This window comes from Pinus tabuliformis, chromosome 6 (assembly GCF_031772625.1).
Source record: "Pinus tabuliformis cultivar Carrire ecotype Pingquan chromosome 6, CPIR1, whole genome shotgun sequence".
Lineage (NCBI taxonomy): Eukaryota > Viridiplantae > Streptophyta > Pinopsida > Pinales > Pinaceae > Pinus > Pinus tabuliformis.
In genome coordinates, this window is record NC_142292.1 from 826918838 (window position 1) to 826940329 (window position 21492).

General features: G+C 36.6%; 1 protein-coding gene across 6 annotated transcripts in view; it reads right to left on the reverse strand.

Moving 5' to 3' along the window:
* Positions 1 to 21492, reverse strand: part of LOC149261385 (uncharacterized) — a 291611-nt gene that overhangs the window by 235615 nt on the left and 34504 nt on the right. For 4 of the 6 annotated variants that reach the window (XM_089422115.1, XM_089422123.1, XM_089422129.1 and 1 more), the window contains exons 2-3: positions 5569 to 5635; positions 5259 to 5394 (exon numbers count right to left, since the gene is read on the reverse strand). In XM_089422115.1, coding sequence (XP_089278241.1) covers positions 5259 to 5394; positions 5569 to 5635 — 203 coding nt within the window. Of the gene's footprint in view, positions 1 to 5258; positions 5395 to 5568; positions 5636 to 5821; positions 5878 to 21492 lie in introns of all 6 variants that reach the window. The other 2 variants (XM_089422117.1, XM_089422121.1) reach the window with 2 other exon arrangements.

Consider the following 21492-nt stretch of genomic DNA (forward strand, 5'->3'; position numbering starts at 1 on the left):
ATAGCTTTTCGTAATATGTGTAAAAGTCAATCTAACATTAAGAAAAGCTTTGATAAATCATCTCGATCTAGATCATTAGAGGTTGGAGATATGGTACTCCTTTGGGATCGCAAGAATGAAAAACCAGGAAAACATAAGAAATTTGACAGTTTGTGGCTGAGACCATACATTATCCAAGACATTGTTGGGCCAAATTCATTCCACTTGAGCAGATTGGATGGCGAACCACTTGACTTACCTACAAATGGCCAAATGCTCAAGTTATTCTTCAAAGATGACATCTGATGCCACTGGGCATTCTTTGTATTGTATTTCTCACCCTACACCTTGTCATTTCAGCATTTCATTTATGTTTTAGGACTAGATTTACTTTTCATGTTACTAGATAGTTAATAAATGAAGAGCTTATATCCTTCCTGTGCTGATTTTTTAATTGACGCTACTTATGTCATATTGTGTGTTGTGTGGATGCAAATTCTGGATTCTCACATTCCTACGATGCAGCAATGTGTTCCCAAGTAGAGCCAGATATTGACCACTACGTGTCAATGACCCATAGCAGTACACCCTCGTTTTTCACAAAAGGGATAGTGCCTAATCGATGTATCCATGCCGTTCAACTATCATCATCACCCTGATTATCATGTTACAATGTAACCCTTTTTGCATGTACATGATGTAATAATCTCAGCAAATCCGTGTCGTGTATGTAATTGCCTAAGTAAACCTACTTTTCTGGTGACAATCTACATTCTGGGAGGTTTTTTGTCTCACCGGTCCATTCTTGAATGGTCGATAGAATTTTCCTTCAGTCTTACCCCAGAGCCGGAATATATCTTATCACTCGAATCTTAGGTGAGTCCTAGTGTTATAGATCGAGTCTATGTAAAAGTGATTTGGGAATAACCCTAACTATTTGGTTAGATTATTTTATTACAAATTGCTTGGTTTGTTGGATTATATTTGTATCGCAAAAATGGGTAGTCTGTGAGGGTCTATTACAGATGGGTTTTCTCCCTTATGATGTAAAAGATATGAAAATTACGATGTAAAGTGTCTTGAGGGTTGGAAAAATAGTTTATCCCCTCATAGGTTAATTAATTAAATTTTATGGCCAAAAATTAATTAAAATTCTAAGCCAAAAATTTAATTAATTCTAGGTCCTAAGTAAATTTAAAATTCTCCAAAGACAAAATTCGTCGGTCCTTAAAATTCAAACTTTAAAAGGTCCCAAGACTAAGGCAAATTAATTATTTTGCTAAATTTTAAGCCTTTGGTCCCTCAGGGTTAAGTCAAAGTCAAATTTTTGCGGAAATTAACTCAAAATTTTTATTTTTGAGTTAATTAAAATTCACTTAATTGAAAAATACGAATTTCCTCAAGAATTTAATATTTCGACAAATGAGATTAAAAGAAATTTTAATCTTCATCAACGGTCGAGATTGCTTTGACGAGGATCACTCGAACTAACCGTTGGAAGATTTATCTTTGAATAGGAGGTCATTTGTCAGTTGATCCATTCGATCTCTGAATCGTGTGCTAAGCTAAAAGCTCTCGTGTAAAATATATATATATATATATATATATTATAAAGAAAGACTTTGGAGTTCATTTTTCGCTAGTGTTACTCTTCATGGAAATACTATAAGATGTGTCATTTTCATGCATAAATTTCTTTTTAGCCATTCATGATAGCTTCTGAAGAGTGATTTGAGTACAGCTATCTTGCTCAATTGTTGGAGTTTAAATGATAATTTAAGTTTTGAATATAATAGCAGGTATCTCTATTTATCTGAATTTTATTATTGTTTTCTCGCTCTATTTTGATGGTTGAATTGAGTTTTGCAAGGAAGTCTTGATTTTCAGATCCTCAAGCGTTAGGGGAAGTTTTCGGTTGGACCATCCAACTCCCGATTCGTATTTTCTAAAGAGCCCAGCTTGATTTGATCCCGTGCTTACCATAAGTTTCTTATTGATGATGCATGAAGGGTTTTGAGCCAAGCACCTCATTTAAAATTTAAAAATTTAATTTTTATGTGCTAAATTGATAAATATGGTTGTTAAGAGCCTTAGATTATCAGATCTAGGAGCGGAGTTGGACTCACACTCGCCAAATCTGATAGATCTGCCATTCCTGTGCATAGATCTGTAAAATTTTTTGGGTTTTCTGACTTGGGTTTCTGGGGTTTTATTTATTTTTTATATATCCAGGTTCTGGGTTTTTTTGTTTTCAGGTACATGTTGCAGATCTGAAGGTGAAGTTTGGTTTGAAGCCAGATCTAGGCCCTGTAGGGTAAAATCTGGCCTTGAAAATCATTTTTGCAGGGGCATTATTTTTGCAGTCCAAGGATTTTAAAATTGTTTTTTAATCTGGAAATAATTTTACGAGGGTTTCATTGATAAATCTGAAGCATTGCTGTAAAACTCATTTTCTGGGTTTATCTTGAGTTCGGGCTATAATTTCTCGGATTCCTGAGGTTTTCAGATTTGTATGCTACCTGGGTTTTTTACAACATAAAATATTTTGATTTATTTTTTTAGTGTTTTGCTGCCTTGGATCTATTCCTTTCCCTTGTTGTCTGAAATTGTTCTATCTCACTACCATACAAGCTCCATTCCTATTCGTTGTCCCTGCAACAGATCTGCGTGCCCACACAGCAAATTCTCCTAGCGGCCATCTAATATCCGTGGCTTCTCCCTTCATCGTGCTCCCCTCCTCATCTGCAGCCCTTTATTGTTGCTAACCTAACCCGCAGCCCTCCAGACCTACATTCATCTCCTTCGTGGCTCACTAAAACCCTCCACTTTCGTCTACCCATCTTCCTCCCTCCTTGCTCGAGTTTGATCCGCTATTGGCTTTCTTTCTCTGCCTAATTTCCATTTCACATATCAACCAGCGTTTCTCCCTATCTGCCGTCGTTCATCTCCCGCATGCTCTCACCATCGAGCTGCCTCGTTCTGCTATCCCTCCTCTCGTTACCACAAAAGTTTTCGATTTTCTTTTTTTTATTTGATTTCTGTTGGTTTATGTTTTTCGTTTAACTTTTAGGTTAGTTCATTTATAAAATCCGATTTCTTTTTTTTGTTTCTAAACTTAGGTTAAAGGCATTGTCTTACAAAAGTTTGATTTTGGTTGTTTTTTTTTCCTTTTTTTTATTATTTGATCTAATTTTATTATGTTGTTTCAATTTTTTTTATTTTGTCTATTTGTTTTTATGTTTTAAATAAAAAACTCTAAAACTAAAAAATCATAACAATCAAAAGCCCTAAAAATAAAAATAAAAAAGGAAGGCGCTTCATTTCATTTTTATGTGACTTTGAGATATCCTAAAAAAAAAAAATCAAAAGCCATTTTTTGCATTTAAAGATTTTAAATTTTTAATGTGGCCTCTCGCCCATACAAAATTTTAAAAATTATTAAATCCTTTTGATTTATTTTGGTCACATTAAAAAGTCTTAATTGATCATTTACTACATTAAGTCTTGCTTCATAAAACTTAGCACATTGAAAAATTTTTCCTAAGGACTAATTAAATTGTCAATCTTTAGTTCCTTCTTGGTGTTCTTTTTGTGTGTTAAGGGTAAAATCTAAAAGAGAACTTTTGTGGTATTGACATTTTTTCATTTCTCTATAGTTAAACGCGCTTGAATTTTTTGTATCTAAAGATTAACTATAGGAAAGTGGTAAATTTTCCTAGATTTGGGTCACTAAGCATAAATCATTTTAATTCTAGGATTGGAATTGATTAGCATTTAAATTTCATGGTTGTTTAAAGTATTTGGATCTCTAGAAATTTAACTGCTAGAATATCTTGCATCTATTGAAATTGATCGTCATTGCTTGAATTATTTGATGTGTGTTACATGTTAGATATATTGCGAATATTTTCAAGTAATTGTTAAAGTGCTCTGTCGTGGAATTATAATAGATCGCATATCTTTGTTTCCTAAGCTAAGTATTTGTGAACATCTATTGACATTGATATTAAATTGCAAAGAAGTTTTTGTTCTCTTTGAGCTATAATTGTATTAGAAAGATTTGAAATAAGCTTGCGGTTTAATTGTAATATTTTCAGGAGTTTACTTTTAAGTCTTCATCCATAAAGCGAACATTTAATTTTGGTGATTGAGGGCTTCTGCGACACAAGTGTTTTCTAATCCTCGAGTCTAACTTCATCTCATCTTCTGGTGCATTTGCATATAAGTTAGCTTTGCATAATAAAATTTACTTCCAAGCATAAGCTTGGTCGATAGAGACATAGATATCCATCCATCTTTGCTTGAGAACCCTGCTTTTAATAGTACTTAAAACGGTGACCTTGCAGTCATCAAAGCCACAGCTCTCTGCAACGTCGAAGGCACCAGGTATGTTAGATTTTCAGAGAGGTATCGTTAATCACACCTTAGTGTGCTTCGCCTTATCTTCTCTCTTCCAATTACTACGAAATCAGGCTCAACACAAAAAGGATTGAAGGATTCACATTTAAATAGGCATTTAACTAAAATTAACCAAGATTCTTGCATCTCACATTAGTTTTAGGATCTGCATTTCATATAAGATAATCATTCATCTAAGTAGTAGTTGCTAATCGATTACTTGGTCTTAATTTCCCTAGCAAGATCATTGACTCCACAAGGCACTGGTATCAATCATTTAAAATCTAATCAAATCCTATAAGTCTTGCTAAATCTTAATCAAGTACTTGATCGCTTCACTGTGTCTCCCAAACTGGTTGGTTCCCAACTAGTTCTTCTTCATTCCATTTTTCCATAGGGTCTACCCCCCTTAGCCTGTTGTAGGGAGACAGCGTAAACAGAGAGATTGGGGATCAGGTTGACAGCCCCCAATCTGAGCTGTTGTCATGGTGCCTAGACATTCTGTGCAACAACACACCCAAAACAATTAATACCAAATTACATTGCTACAAATGCCACTTTTAAATTAAAACATTAACCAATAATCATTCCATCATCCATAGGTGTGTACCCAAAGATTGTAAATTCCCTCTAGAGCCTAAATTGTCGATAGAAAATAATCAATTAGTCTCATTCGGAACCATCAAATGCAGAATCTACAATATCTTCCCTAAATATTTTGGTTATAGATAGCAATTGCTTTTATCAGCTTGCACATATGCATTGTTATGTATGAAGTTGTTTAAATATGAAAATATATCAAGAAACAGTTACATTATGAACAACAGCCCCCTCCACCTCACTACTTACTGAAAATAATGCCACTCAAAGCATAAGCTAACCTGCAAGGGAATGTGATTGAGTGTTAACCGGCCTCCATACACCCTTTTGGTTCTTCATCGTCTTGTAATCACGTGTTGCCTTTGACCAGTCATTTGGCCGACTCATAGTCTTGATCCAGGATGTGCTCCTCTTAGCCTATAAGGAATCACGTTCATTATCAATGTACAAAAGTAAGTCAGTAAAAATAACAGCAGCAGGGCTCATGCAATATGTCCATGTACTTGAAAACAATGAAAGACACAAAAATGACACTACAATTATCGATATTATAAACAACAGGCATCAATAAATAGATTGTAATTTGTATACCTGCAAATGATTTACTGAATGGGGAACTATAATTGTCAGCTGAACTGCTCTCCAAACTTGATCAATGCTGAATCAACATGACAAACACAGAGACAATTACAAGCTTACACAAGTATAGGGCAATGTACAATGCAAGAATCTGACAAGCAGGAAAACAGAAAGCCTGTTGGTCAAGAATGTCAAAGCCAGAAATAACAAAAAACCATTTCTCCTCTATTAAAATGGATCGACAGGTTATTAAGAGAACACGGACCACACATACAAGATTGAATAAATACAGCTCAAGACTGCGCCACAGCAAACGTTTTCCTGTATTGACAGTGAACATTAAAATCATATAGAATTAACACTAGTATGTAACAACGGCTCATGTTTCATTTTTGTCATGAGAGCTATTTTGATTTTGTAACTGGAAATAACTGAGAATTCGCAAAAACGAGCATTTTTACTGAAGCTACCAAGAATTCCTTTGTAGTTTTGTACTAGGAAAGGTGGGTTCTGATGTGGGATATGTATGGGTGCTTGGAAAAAGAAGGTGTGAGATTTTTGGAAGTCAGGTCCACCAGATGTGGGTGAGACAGTCTTGGAAGTTGGCCTCACCAAGTGCAAGGCCAGCATTATATAAGATGGGGGAAATTTACAGTCCAGGTGAACAAATCAATTATTAAAGTATAAAGATCTCGGTTCTTAGTCAGTGTTGTAAATATTTAATATCTATGACTATTCATAGGATTGGTGATATACCTCATGCTACCTAACGCTAGTGCTATGTGCAGCTAGGTCCTTGGGATTTAATAACCCAGGTTCATGTAACCTGCAGGATAAGATGGGGGAAATTTACAGTCCAGGTGAACAAATCAATTATTAAAGTATAAAGATCTTAGTTCTTAGTCAGTGTTGTAAATATTTAATATCTATGACTATTCATAGGATTGGTGATATACCTCATGCTACCTAATGCTAGTGCTATGTGCAGCTAGGTCCTTGGGATTTAATAACCCAGGTTCATGTAACCTGCAGTCTTAGTTTAGTTCAAGAACCCCAGAAACACTACCTTGTGCTAAAGATAGCAATCTTCGAGATGCTCAACTTTGAGCATTAAAATTATTGGAAGCAATTTGCAAATGACCTAAATAAGTCCATTTCTAGGGTACATGTTCTCTCTGTAGGACCAGGATAGTTCTTTTGGCAGTAAGCTTTCCATCTCTTCTAGCCATGCACAGCCAATGCTAAGCATTCCTCTTTATATTGAACTTGCAAAAGTGTACCTATGCTCTAGCTCATGGATCTAAATGTGAATGAATTATATCATGTAGGAGCACACAGTCCATATTTTGGTTGAGTTGGACATGGAAGTATGTGGTCAACCTTGCATAGCTTATTTAAACCATATCAGGTCACTTTAGTGCAGTTATTCACAAAGGATCGATCATTCATGAATAAATGCAATGGGCATAGTGTGTGGAATTTTCCAGTTCAATGAATGATTTTGATTTTTACATTGAGAAAACAAATGAAGTATCTGTCACAGTTGACCAACAAATAGAATTGGCAAAATCATCTTTTCTGGCCACCAAGTTCAATAGAAATGCTTGATTTCAAAAAATATGGGATCTATGTGAGAAATACTGCACCATCCAACTTCTATAAAAATGAAAAATATGAAATAAAAGTCCTCAAATTTAAGAGAACAAGCACTCGATATTTACAGGGTATTTAATGTTAAATATGACAACACCTATACAAATCCTATTTTTTCAAACTATTTACACCCTTCTACGTTGCTTGCATTTCATCTTTCACACATAGTATATTACTATATACCCCCTTCCTTTGTTTGCATTCATCCTGTTGAAAATAATAGCGAGAAAGAGTTCCTTGATTTGTGTCTTAATCAAAGGAATGTTTCTCCTTGGCATGCTCGAGTTTGTTGGAAAGACTGAGAGGGGGGTGAATCAGTATTTCTCTTCAATTGTTATTTTACCAGTTGGATTCTTCACAATTTAAATCAAATCAATTTATAATAATTGTATTATTAATCGACCAAAAAGGTATTGTATACAATATAAGTATGTTCCCAAGCTCCAACTTGGTTTTTGATGAGGCTCCGACCTCTAGGGCTACGACCCTATCTATCCAAGGCACCAACCTTGAGTTTAGGAACACCAACTCCAAGGACACCAATCCTTTAGTTTTAATAATAAATGTAGATAGAACTTACATGAAATGCTTTTAAGGCAATCGTTCTTCGCTGTTCAATGCTTCACTAAACTTCTGTGTGCTATCTTCAGTTCAGAGTTGTGTTGTCATGGGGAGATCTCAAACTTCATGGTTCCATTATTTGTTCTAGAAAAGTAATCTGCAGTCTGAGGTAGCTCTGTTCTAAACCACAGAGAGATCCGAGGTGCTCCTGTTCTAGTCCATAAGCTGCAAAACAGTCTTCAAACAACACCCTGAGACAATCTGCAACCCAGTCTTCAAAAATATCCTATGGCAGCTCCAAAGGTGACAGAGATACGAAGTAATCTTCAGAAGGTCCGAGCTACACAATCCATGACATAATATTCCACAGTTCAAGGGCTAATCCGAGGGCTAATACTTCGAAACAGTCAACACCATGTGACCCTGTTCAGCAGTCCTAGGCTTGTTTAGATAATCTTCGGCAAAATCACATAATCAATCTTTTGTCGACGCGTTTCGAACCAACCAAACTTGTCCTGACGATGAACCACACTGGTTGGTTCGAAACGCGTCGACAAAAGATTGATTATGTGATTTTGCCGAAGATTATCTAAACAATGTTATGGATCACAGAAGTCTAAATTCCTTAATAATAGTCCTAGGCTTGTTTATTGCACAGTTCAGTATTAAGTTTCAAGAGCCCTTATCCACAGTACCAGGAACAGAGATATGTTGCTAGGTTCGAAGGTGGTTACTGTTCTAATACAGTCTACCCAGTTCGAGAGAGAAAGCCATCCTTAGTCCGAAAAGGCACCGCAGCAAGAAAAACAGTCAGCAAACGAATATGGAATGGGAGCCCTAACTGTCCACAAGAGTCCGTATTTTTCCTCAGAAATATTCCGCACTGTACAGGGGTGATTACTTTAGCTGTTCAGTTCACGAGGTGTGAACTTTCCTGTCACTTTCTTCCTTGAATAAATCCACAAATCTACTACCCTTCAAAATGTCGAGTTCCTTCTATATATATGTCTTTTTTTTGTGCATGCAAAATGAAAGGATGTGTCTCTAAGCCAACATGAGTTTGACAAGGTAAGGTCGGCTCACTGGCAAATTCATGACTTAAATTTGTAAAATCTCGTTCTCTCTTGTTATTTGGAAATTTTGGGACACATAATAGCTCATTAGAAAGGTAAAATTATGCCCTTCGGGATGATCTAGGTCTCATGATGAGATTCTTCCTCTAGGATGAAGAAAAAATATTATTTAATGTGACTGATCATTCATTAGTGCAGAAATGGAGGTAGGGCAGAGTGTCTTTGAGTGTTGGGCTTCTTCATCGTTTGGTTTCTTCATTGATTGCCACCATGTCCCTGCCTATTGACATCAATGACAACTAGATTAACAATCTCCCCCTTTGTCATTGGATGGCAATATTTTTCTTCTCTCCCCCTTTGACATCAATAGCAAAGGAGTGCAAAAGGACCCCCCCGTCGAACTGCTCCCCTTGTCATGTGACATCTTAAGAATCAGCTTAGTGTGATGCTAGAGAAATAACCCCCATCTTTTGGCGATGATGTTCAAATGCTTCTCGAGGAAGAGGTTTGGTGAAAATATCTGCAATTTGCTCCTTAGTATTGATATATTCCAACTTGATGTTTTGTTCAGCGACCTGTTCAAGGAGAAAATGGTATTTGATTGGTATATGTTTGGTCTTTGAGTGCATCACTGGATTTTTACTGAGACTAATAGCACTTATGTTTGTCACAATAGATGGTGATTGGTTGTGTGGTATTTATGTTGACATCCTTTAGAGCTTCCTTCATCCATAATATTTGAGTACAACAATCTGCAGCAGTTATATACTCGGCTTCAGCTGTAGATAGTGATATGGATGATTGTTTTTTGTTGAGCCAATATACTAGACAATCTCCCAGGAAGAATGCATTTCCACTAGTACTTTTTCAATCATCGACACTTCCAGCCCAATCAGCATCGGTGTATGAAATCACAGTAAGAGTTGAGCTCTTAGGGTACCAAAGACCAAAATCAAGAGTTCCTTTCAAGTATCTGAGAATTCTTATTACAGCCAACAAATGTGATTGCTTAGGAGCCGATTGAAATCTTCCTACCATTCCTACTACTTGCATGATGTCAGGTCTTGTAGTAGTTAAGTATAGGAGGGCTCCAATTATTGACCTGCAAAGAGTTGCATCTACCGAGGGGGATTCATCATCTTTGCTCAATCCGCAGTTTGTGGTCATTGGTGTGCTCATAGGTGCATAGTGTTCCATCCCATATCTTTTAAGCATGTCTTTAAGATATTTTTCTTGAGGTATGAACATGCCTGCTATGGTTTGAGATACTTGTAGTCCAAGGAAGTAAGGTAACTCACCAATCATCGACATTTCGAACTCTTTTGACATATTTTGAGCAAACTCATGGCTCATCTCATCATTATTGCTAGAAAAAATTAGATCATCGACATAGAATAGACAAAAGTGACTAGTATCTTATCCTCGTCCATCTTCAGGTAGAGATCACTTCCTTCCACCCACTTTTTGAAGCCTTGCTATTGTAGATAGTGATCCAATCTTGCATGCCAAGCTCTAGGAGCTTGTTTCAACCCATATAATGCCTTTTTCAACTTACATACAAAGTCTTTTCCTTCTGCTAGATCAAACCATTCTTATTGCTCCATGTAGACTTCTTCCTTGAGTTCCCCATTCAGAAATGTTGATTTTACGTCCATTTGATAGACTTTGAATCCTTTTGAGCAAGCAAATGCCAAGAACATCCTTATAGCTTCCATACGAGCTACGGGTGCAAAGGTTTCTTCAAAGTCAATTCCTTCAGTTTGTGAATAACCTTTACAAACAAGCTTTAACTTATTTCTAATGATTTTTCCATCTTCATTCATTTTGTTTTTGAACATCCACTTGGTTCCAAATATATTTTTATCCTTTGGAAAAAGTACCAGTTCCCATGTCTCATTCTTCTCGATTTGAGACATTTCTTCTTCCATGGCTTCCACCAAATGAGGATCCTTGCTTGAGTAAAAGCTTCTCGTTCTATCATAGATAGGAGAGCTACATCATTTTTCCTTGGCTTGTCATCCTTCTTCAGGTTTGTATTCCCCCATCTACATTGCCAATAATCTGCTCTTCCGGGTGATGTTTTTGGAGGAATTTCACTTTTGAAGGAGTTTGAGATGGTTCTTTTTCCTTTTGTTTTTCTTGATATTTTTCCTCTTTTTTAGGTTCTTCTTCATTTTCTTCAATGAGGGGGTCAACTTCATGATCTTCAATTTCCTTTTCTGGAAGGGCTTCATCAATCTTCACATCAATGCTTTCCATTATTTTCCGTAGTCAATTATTGTAGCATTTGTAAGCTTTGCTCCTAGTAGAATATCCAAGGAATATTCCTTTGTCAACCCAAGAATCAAATTTTCCTGGTGAGTCATCATTGATCTTTATAAAGCATTTGCTTCCAAAAATCCTGAAGTATTTTACTGAAGCAAGTCTTCCTTTCCATAATTCATAAGGAGTTTTCTCATTATTTGGTCTTAGTTGGGTTCGATTCAAGGTATAAATTGTTGTCCCGACTGCTTCTCTCCAAAATTTTGGTTGTAAGTCAGCTGCTAGTAACATTGTTCTTGCCATTTCTTGAACAGTTCGGTTTCTTCTTTCAACTACACCATTTTGCTTAGGTGTTGTAGCAGTAGAGAGTTCTCTTTCGATTCCATGTACTTTACAGAATTCATCAAATTCTTTTGATGTGAATTCTCCCCCTCTATCCATTCTAAGACATTTAATCTTAGAATCATTTTCATTTTTTATAAGAGCTTTAATATTCTTAAAACATTCAAATGCTTCGGATTTATATTTTATGAAATATACCCACATCATTCTAGTATAGTCATTAACAAATAAAGCAAAGTACCTTTCTCCTTGGAGCGTTGGAGTTCTAGTTGGCCCACATAAAATTGCATGGATGATCTCCAGAGGTTTTGATGTTGAGAACTCCTTAGTCTTGTGGCTCGTTCTAGTTTGCTTGCCATGTTGACATGGGCCACATATAGAATGACCTGGTTTGAAAATCTTTGGAATGTCAGTTATTGCATTAATTTTACTAATATTGATCAAGTTATCAAAACTTATATGCCCCAATCGCTTGTGTCGTAACCAACTTTCATCTGCTTGACTCAAGTAACATTTATCTTCGTGGATTTTTCTCAGGATGTAAATGTTATTTGGTGTTCTTACTCCTTTAGCCACAAGTTCTCCTGAGGATGAGTTTCTTATTTCACAATCTTTGGTGCTAAAGACAACATTATGTCCTTGGTCACAAATTTGGCTATCACTCAAGAGATTGTGTTTGGGTCCTACAAGCAAAGCGTTTTGAGCCTTTCCTTTTCCATTAACAAGGGCAACGGTCCCTTTTCTAGTGATTTTAGCGGATACACTTCCATCCTTATTGTTCAATGAGACAAACTTCTTTTTGTCACCTGTCATATGTCTTGAGCATCCACTGTCCACAAACCAATGGTTTTCACCACTATGAGCACATAGAGCTAGGCCACATTTATTTGTACTGAGATTCTCCCTTCTAGTTTCTCTTCTTTTGAGTGGACAATTTTGTTTGTTATGTCCATAATCATTACATAATGAGCAAATTGGATCAAACTTGGTCAAAGGATCAAAGGAGTTATAAGTCTTGATTTGTCCTTGCTCTTTGAGACCACGTGGTTTATTTGTTTGATCCTTCAATCTTGGTGTTTTATTCTTACGAGCCATGCAATGTTTAGCTTGATGACCAAAATTTTTACAATAATAACAATGCCCAAAAAATATAGTTTGGTACCTATTGTAATAGCCATGATTTGAATCAATATTCTTCCTTGGAGTTACTCTTTCTCCATTCCTTGTATTTGAGATGGGCCTTTGATGAGATGATTTTTCTTCTTTTGGATTGCTGGAAAGTATGTCGACATAGCTTCTTGCATTATCCTTAGTACTTGATGATTCTCCTTTAAAACCAATCCTGGATTTGTCATATTGAGGTTTTTGAGCATTAAGGATATTGTCAAGTGTTTGAGAGCTTTCCCAACTCTTTTTTACTTGCTCCAATTCCTTCCTCAGAGATACTATTTCAACTTCACGATTTTCACAGATTTCTTCCTTTTCTTTTAGCTTATTTTCCAAGAGGTATTCCCTTCTTTTTGCTTCCTCCTTTTCTACCTTGAGAGAAATGATTTTATTTCGTAATTTCTCATTTTCTTCAATGGCACTCATTAACAATTCATCTACATTTCCTTCTAGTCCTTAATCATCATCATTTGTGAATGCCATGAATAATACTTCTTGGCTTCCAGCATAGTCATTTTCTTCATCTAACTCATCATTACCTCTTTTGTGATAAGGGAAATTTTTAGTTGATTTCTTTTTTATGACTACAAATTCATTTTCATCATACGCATCTTGCTTAGAGAAGAAATTTTTCTTATTAAGCCCTTTCTTTTTGTATACCATCCTTTTAGAATCCTCCTCATCATCACCATCAAGCTTATGAGGACATTTGGATCATAATGACCTATTCTTCCACATTTGAAACAAATAAGAGGATACTTACCTTTTAGCTTGGATCCTTTCTTTAGTCTTCATACAAATTGCACCAATTCGAATTCAGCATCAGAGTCATCACTATGGTATTCCATCCTTTCCCCTTTTTTTAATTTTGAGGCCTTGAATGTTGCATCTTTGGAACTTGCGATTCCTTTTCTCATCTCATAGGCAATGAGGATTCCATGAAGTTCATCCATTTTGAGAGTATCTAGGTCCTTCATTTCTTCTATAGCACTTACTTTGGAGTCAAATCTGTCAGGGAGAGATCTTAAGACCTTTTGAACAACAATGTTTTCTTCAATATTTTCTCCCAATTCTTTAAGAGAGTTGACCACTTCAGCTACTCGAAGAAAGTATGATGCAATATCTTCTTCATCATCCATTTTCAGACTTTCGAGTTGCCTTCTATGAGTTTGAAGTTTTTCCTTCTTAACTTTGGAGTCCCCATCATATAAGCTAACCAGCTTATCCCATACTTCCTTCGCCGAGTCACAATTCATGACTTTTGTAAATTCAGAATCAGTGGTTCCACTAGTGATGGAATTTAAGGCTTTGGCATTTGAAATGTAAGATTTCCTTTCGTCTTGATCAGCTGGAAGAGGTGAAGGAGCAATGTACCCATTCAAAATAGAATGCCAAACTTCAAGTCCAAGGAGCATTAAGTAGTATGACATTATTTTTTTCCAAAAACCAAAATTTGTGCCATCGAACAAAGGAAGCCTTCCTGACACTTCTTGATTTTTCATTGCGACTAAGAATCCTTCTTCCAACTGTTAGGCTGATTATGAAAAAGTTGGCTCTGATACCAATTGTTGGAAATACTGAGAAGGGGGTGAATCAGTGTTTCTTTTCAATTGTTATTTTACCAGTTGGATTCTTCACAATTTAAATCAAATCAATGTATAATAATTGTATTATTAATCGACCAAAAAAGATATTGTATACAATATAAATATGTTCCCAAGCTCCAACTTGGTTTTTGATGAGGCTCTGACCTCTAGGGCTACGACCCTATCTATCCAAGGCACCAACCTTGAGTTTAGGAGCACGAACTCCAAGGACACCAATCCTTTAGTTTTAATAATTAATGTAGATAGAACTTACATGAAATGCTTTTAAGGCAATCCTTCTTCACTACTCAATGCTTCACTAAACTTCTTTGTGCTATCTTCAATTCAAGTTTGTGTTGTCATGGGGAGATCTCAATCTTCATAGTTCCATCTTCAAGTGTATCTATTCTAGCAAAGTGATCTACAGTCTGAGGTGGCTTTGTTCTAAACCACAGAGAGATCCGAGGTGCTCCTGTTCTAGTCCATAAGCTGCAAAACAGTCTTCAAACAACACCATGGGACAATTCGCAACCCAGTCTTCAAAAATATCCTAAGGCAACTCCAAAGGTGACAGAGATCTGAAGTAATCTTCAGATGGTCCGAGTTACACAATTCATGACATAACATTCCACAGTTCTGAGGGCTAATTCAAGAGCTAATACTTCGAAACGGTCAACACCATGTGACCCTGTTCAGCGGTCTGAGGCTTGTTTATTGCATAGTTCAGTATTAAGTTTCGAGAGCCCTTATCCACAGTACCAAGAACAGAGATATGTTGCTAGGTTCGAAGGTGGTTACTGTTCTAATAAAGTTTGCCCAATCCGAGAGAGAAAGACATCCTTAGTCTGAAAAGGCACCGCAGCAAGCAAAACAGTCAGCAAACGAATCTGGAATGGGAGCCCTAATTGTCCACAGGAGTCCATATTTTTCCTCAGAAATATTCCGCACTGTACAGGGGTGCTTACTTTAGTTGTTCAGTTCACGAGGTGTGAACATTCCTGTCACTTTCTTCCTTGAATAAATCCACAAATCTACTACCCTTCAAAATGTCGAGTTCCTTCTATATACATGTCCTTTTTTTGTGCATGCAAAACGAAAGGATGTGTCTCTAAGCCGACATGAGTTTGACAAGCTGAGGTCGGCTCACTGGCAGATTCATGACTTAAATTTGTAAAATCTTGTTCTCTCTTGTTATTTGGAATTTTGGGGCACATAATAGCTCATTAGAAAGGTAAAATTATGCCCTTCGGGATGATCTAGGTCTCATGATGAGATTCTTCCTCTAGGATGAAGAAAAAATATTATTTAATGTGATTGATCATTCATTAGTGCAGAAATGGAGGCAAGGTAGAGTGTCTTTGAGTGTTGGGCTTCTTCATCATTTGGTTTCTTCACTGATTGCCACCATGTCCCTGCCTTCTTCAATATATTGACATCAATGACAACTAGATTAACAGAGTTTCCTATAATCTAGGACGATTTCCTAAAATTTAGGAATCATTCCAAAAAATCAGGACGAGTTTAGAAGAAGTCAACTGATGTGCTAAAGTGGAAGGTCGAGTTATTAGTCTTCTAGTGCGAGTTAATTGAGGAAAAGAATGTGTTTGAGTCTCAAGTCCTTGATTTGAGATAGGACGAGTTTCATGAATAGTTAACTCATGCTAAATCAATCACAATAGCAATCTCCTTAATTAGAAACTCACTAAACTTAGCCATTCAAATTGCTTTAAAAGGATGAACGAAGGCACAATTTGATCATTGTCTTGTGAGCACGAGTTGGTGAGACAAGACAATAGAGCTCACGGATTTGTGAGAAGGACGCACAAGTTTATGTGTGGAGCTTTTGAGAGAAAGGTGTGCCAAGAGAAGCTTGTGCACATAAATTTAGGAGGCAGGGATCAGCAATCTTGCAAGGGTTTCAAACTTGGTTCAAGGCAGGGAAACAAGGTTGTTTTCATATTGAAACAAGTTGTATTCGTAGGAGATTTGTTGCTCAAATTTCTATCAATAATCAAGCAAAGGGTTCGCCTAGTTGGCTTCCTAGAAAAAATTGTATTTTGCTACTATGTGACTGTGATTTATTTATGTTCTTATTCCTCTGCAAAGTTTAGTAGAGAAATTTTGTGTTTATATGAAAAGAAATTATATTTCAAATTGTTCATATTAGCAGATCAGAATTTTGTGAATTTTCTACATGGTATCATAGCATGGATCAGAATTGTTGACCATATACATGTCAACAGTCCAAGAAGCAAGTTATACAGCAGTGAAATAAAATATTTTGTGTCAATTTCATCAATGTAATCCCAAATTCTACTTTTGTAATATAAAAATGATTCTAGTAAGAATATTAAGCCATGAAACAACACATAGCTAATCCTATGATTCTTCTCAAAGGGTTTCACTCTAAGGAGTTTTTTAACCTCACCAAACTATTTGTGTTTGTTAACAAAGATAATTGGCAGAGTTTTTCTCCCAGATATACCCCAAACCTAGGGTGGAGCTCATTCACAAGGTCTCAGGTGAGTCCTAGTGTTATCAAGTCTATGTACTTTTCTCATACTAGATCATGCGTCTTGTCACAAAATTTGATTGTGTCTTAAGAGTCTGAGTCTATGTGTATTTCTAGGAATATTTTTGGTGAATGGTTCCTCATAATTAGAACACCATTACCAAAATATTCTTAGATACACTTAGAGGGTGGAAAATGTTTAAATCCCCTCGAATCTTTTAATTTTAATTTCTGGCAAAAGTAAAAAATTAAATTTAGCCAGAAGTTACCCAAAAAAATAAAATGAAGGGAAAATTAACTACCCTCCAAGTAGAAAATTCATCAAAAAATTATTTGAGGCTATTTTCAAAGAAAAATATTCAAGTCAAAGATAAAATGCCTCATTTAAGGCAAAAGGACCAAGTCCAGAAGTTCGTTGGGGCCAGAGAAGACTATTTTCCAGCAAATCGATTTTTTTGGCCAAGAAGTGAATTATTTTGCACAATTAATGATAATTCTAATTTTGAAGGTCCTTCAGTGGTCCCGAAATCAAGGTTTGACCCTCCAACACAATGAAGGAAAATCAAAAAAAACTGGAGATTTGTGCCAGCTAATCAAGGGATCGAATTATTTTAACAAGGATAAGCCATGGATTGATGCAACTAGCCATTTTTCCATTTGGAGGGGTTAATCCCTCTCATTTTTTCTATATAAGGAAGCTTTTTAAGCTCATTGTATCTTGATCTCGCCAGATCGAAGAAGAAAAAAAATTGTACTAAGCTAAGCTCTATTGGAATTTTTGCATTAATAAAAGTCTTTGGGGTTTCAATTCAAGGTGTCTCTCCCTTGATGGTTCATGGTATGTGTTGAATGGGTTTAATGATTTAATTTTATGCTTTAACTGAAGATTATTGTTTCATAGCCAATGGTTGGACTATCTATTAGCACAGGTATCTTGCTTTAGGTTTTGGGCTAGAGTAAACACATTGAAGTTGGTAGATCATCTCTAGTCTATTTGTGTGAATCGAACCCCTATGAAACTAATGATCTATCTTTCAAGAGTGAAGAGATTTTCAAGTGATTCGGCCCTTGGGGAAAACCCAAGTTCATGGACTTTGAGGTGACCACACCTTGTTTGGAATCTGAACTTATCTAATGATTTATTGTGTAGGTTTGGCTAGGTACATCAAAATACAAATTATTTTTCCTCACTTATTTTCAAAATCTATTTGGGCTATAAGGATCTATTTGCTAACTAGAGCTTGATTTTAATTGTGAATAGTGTAAATAACTTGTATATTATTTTGTAAATTACTTTTAACCCTTGTATATTAATTTTCTCATTTGTAAATAATATTTTGGGGTTTATATTTTAGATTTTTCTAGATCTTGTGGCTTGGCTCTATTTGTTTGACTTGCAAGTTCAATTAGCTTAAAGATTCAAATACAAATTTGAAGCAAGAGTTTTGAGACCGTCACCTAGCCTGGACGGCTAGGATTTGGGCCTATTTTCACCTTTAGAAGAGTCGTCCAACCAAGGGAAGAAATCGTTCAGCCAAGGAGGGTTGGTTTGGGATCTAGAAGCCCTAAACTTCGAGACCCAAGTGTTAGAAATCCAACGTCTAGTCTCTAAGAGGAGGTCGCTAGCCCTAAAGGGCTCGTTTACTACAGCAACTGGGGTATTTCAAGTGTTTGACATCTGAATTGGTCGTGCAGGTGGTCTCTTTGAAGCTAAGGTTAATTGTTGAGCTTGAATCTAACATATTTTGCTTGCATTGGGGAGACCACAAGGGTTTTGAGGCCTCAAGGCCTGGGTCGTAGCCCGGAAAGGGTTTACAAGCCCTAGTTGCATGCCTAATTAGGCATTGTTGAGCTAGCCGCAGCCTTTGGAGGCTTGAGAGATTGGTTGGCAATTGATTTTGAAGGCTAATACTTTGTTTTGCAGACCTATTATAATTTTTGGCAAGGGTTTGAAGGGTTTCTCATTGCATTTTTGCCATTGATCCATGAAATTTTGAGTTTGTTGGTTAACTATCGGTTTTGCAAGCTCATTATCCATTGAAGAGGGGTTTCAAGGGCTTAAAATTCATTTGTTTCATCGTTCTAGCTCCTTGAGGCCTACCCGCAAGCCTAGAAGGCCTAGATTTGCCCAGTCGTGGGGTTTTGAGAACATTTCCTTTGGTTTTCAAGTTAACCATATGTGTTTGCGGGTATTCATAGGCTCAATCATTACCAAGCCACTCCATTTGGTGCCTTACGCTTGTCTCAAACTGGAAAGCTTGATATTGAAGCAAGGCCTCAAGGCCTAAGGTGTTTGATTTTCTCTCCCATCCTCTCTTTTGTAGACTGTCATACATAACCAGATCTGAAGACAAATCAAGCAGTGGCATGATCAAGTGTTAATCACCCTAAAGAAGCCTAAAAACATTCTCTAACAAGCCTGATAACTCTAAGAAGTAACACTCTATCAATTAAGGGCTTAATCACCATTGTGTTCGCTAGCTTCTCTTGCCAATTTTGGGATTGTTTTCATCTTAAATAAGTTGTTGATCTGAATTTGTTCAATTATGGTGCATTTCCGAAATGATAGCATTGTGAGGAATTCATTGGTGAATTAATCATATAAGTCTTGCATTGGTTTGTCTCTTGCACTCTTGCATTATCATTGCTAAAGAAGCTAGTTGCCTCTTGCATTTTGTATCATTGCATGGTATTGTCTAGCATTTCATTATCAATCAGTGTTCACAATCCCTTATCGTGCTTGTCTCTATTAGAACTTGTTGTTATTGTGTTAAAATCACCTATTGTGCTTCATTGGCTTATGATCTAAAGTGATAAATTGCTCTCATTTTGTTCTTGTGCCTAAGTGTTAAGTAACATTATTATAAGAGGAATTGAATGAGATCTTAATAAGCTCTAATAGTCTCTTGGATAATTGGAATTGCTAATATTGTTTCACTCGGATAATTACTAATTGTTCTAAGTGCTTCATTTAATTGCTCTTGTCATCTTGTATTGAATATCATTATAAACATTTTGATTTCAAGTGATTTAATCTTGTTGGAGTACTTAACATATCTAATAATCTCATTAGAGCAATCACTCACATCTTGCATCTTCATTCTAAGTTAGAGGTGTATTCCAAGCATAAGCTTGGTTGAAAGAAAGATAGGACCACCTTCTTCACACAATTTGAGGATTCTAGACCCTCATTCGCAATTAACGTAGGTCACCTTGCAGTTCTCTTGCGGGCAATCCCTTGTAGGAACAAAGGCACTTAGGTGGTTAGAACCCCATGGAAGGTATCGTTAATGAGGCCATAGCCTCCTTCCTTTGGGCTTATGTCTACAACTTGCGCTCGAGACTAGTTCCAAAATAATTGGGAAGAAGGATTCATCTAGATAGGGCATCTAATTAAAATTAACCAAGAGCTTGCATCTCACGTAGATCTAGTTCGTACATTTCATCTAGGATAGAATTTGCATCCCGCAACAACTGTTCATCCAGTGACTTGGAATATTAATCCATATTGTGCAAGTAATTAATCTTAAAGGCACTAGTCTCTAATTCATAATCTTAAAGAATCTAATCAAATTGTGCTTAATAATCACACTTGCCTCTAAATTTCAACCAAGTTGCTAGGCCATTCAATTGTGTCTCCTTGACTTGTTGGTTCCCAACAAGTTGTTCATCATCTCAGCCATAGGGACTACCCCCCTTAGCCTGCATTTAGGAGATAGCTTAAACGAAGAGGGCAGGGATCAGAGTAATAGCCCCTGCCCTGAGCATTATCGCATTTTGGTGTACAATTTGAGTGACAACAAGAATAAAGATAGCACATTCAAGAGCAAATTCATCATGGTGAGTGGGCATATGGTCTAATGATAGCTACAACACTTAAGGATGATGAGAAATCTAAGGCATAGAAGTTAAGTGATTTCTCTTCTATTAGTAACTACTTATGAGTGCTTTTCACTTATTTAGATTAAGATCTTCTTTTACTTAGGTTATTAGTGTTCTTCTTCATCAAACAGCTACCAATGCATAAATCATAAAGAGACAAGACACACAAAATATAGGCTATCAACGAGGGCCAAAGCCTCTCACTCTTGAGAGGAAAACCCAAACAAAATCTTCTTCTCATAAAGATTCCAATTGATGAATACTAAGACCAAGACCCTTGATATATTTGCCTCTCCAAGACCAAGACACAAGTCCTCTTTCACTGCTTCTCTTTCGAGCCCAAGTCAACACTAGTCAAGCTTCTGCTCCTTCCTTCTTTTCGGCTACCCTTCAACTTCGGCTTCCTAGTCCTTCATTAGTTTCGGCCTCCTAGAATTAGGCCTTCTTTGCATAGGGACTCTTTCTAGCTTGCCTCAGCTTCCTCTTAGACTTGTTGTTCTTCCAATTCAACTATCTAAGAGGACTGTAATTCCTCTCGACCTTACTGCAACAGATGACCTCCTTCTACGCATATGTGACAGCAGAATTACCCTAAAACAGATCCAAGAAAAATGAAGCTAAGAGCTTCACTTTTCTTCCTTCTCCCCTCGCTGATAATTAAGCTCCCTTCGCACTGTTTTACTTCAGACTTGACCGAATTACTGTTCTGCAATTTCTCTCTGAAATGGGATCTGAACTGGGCTATTTATAGTTGTTTGCCCATGTATATAAGCCGACATGACATCAAGATGAGCCGACATGTCAGTTGGAGAGATGATTAATTCCATTTGAAGCCAACTTGAAGAGGGATGCCTTGTGCTTGTCTTGGAGGGCTTTCAACCTTATCTAATGACTCATA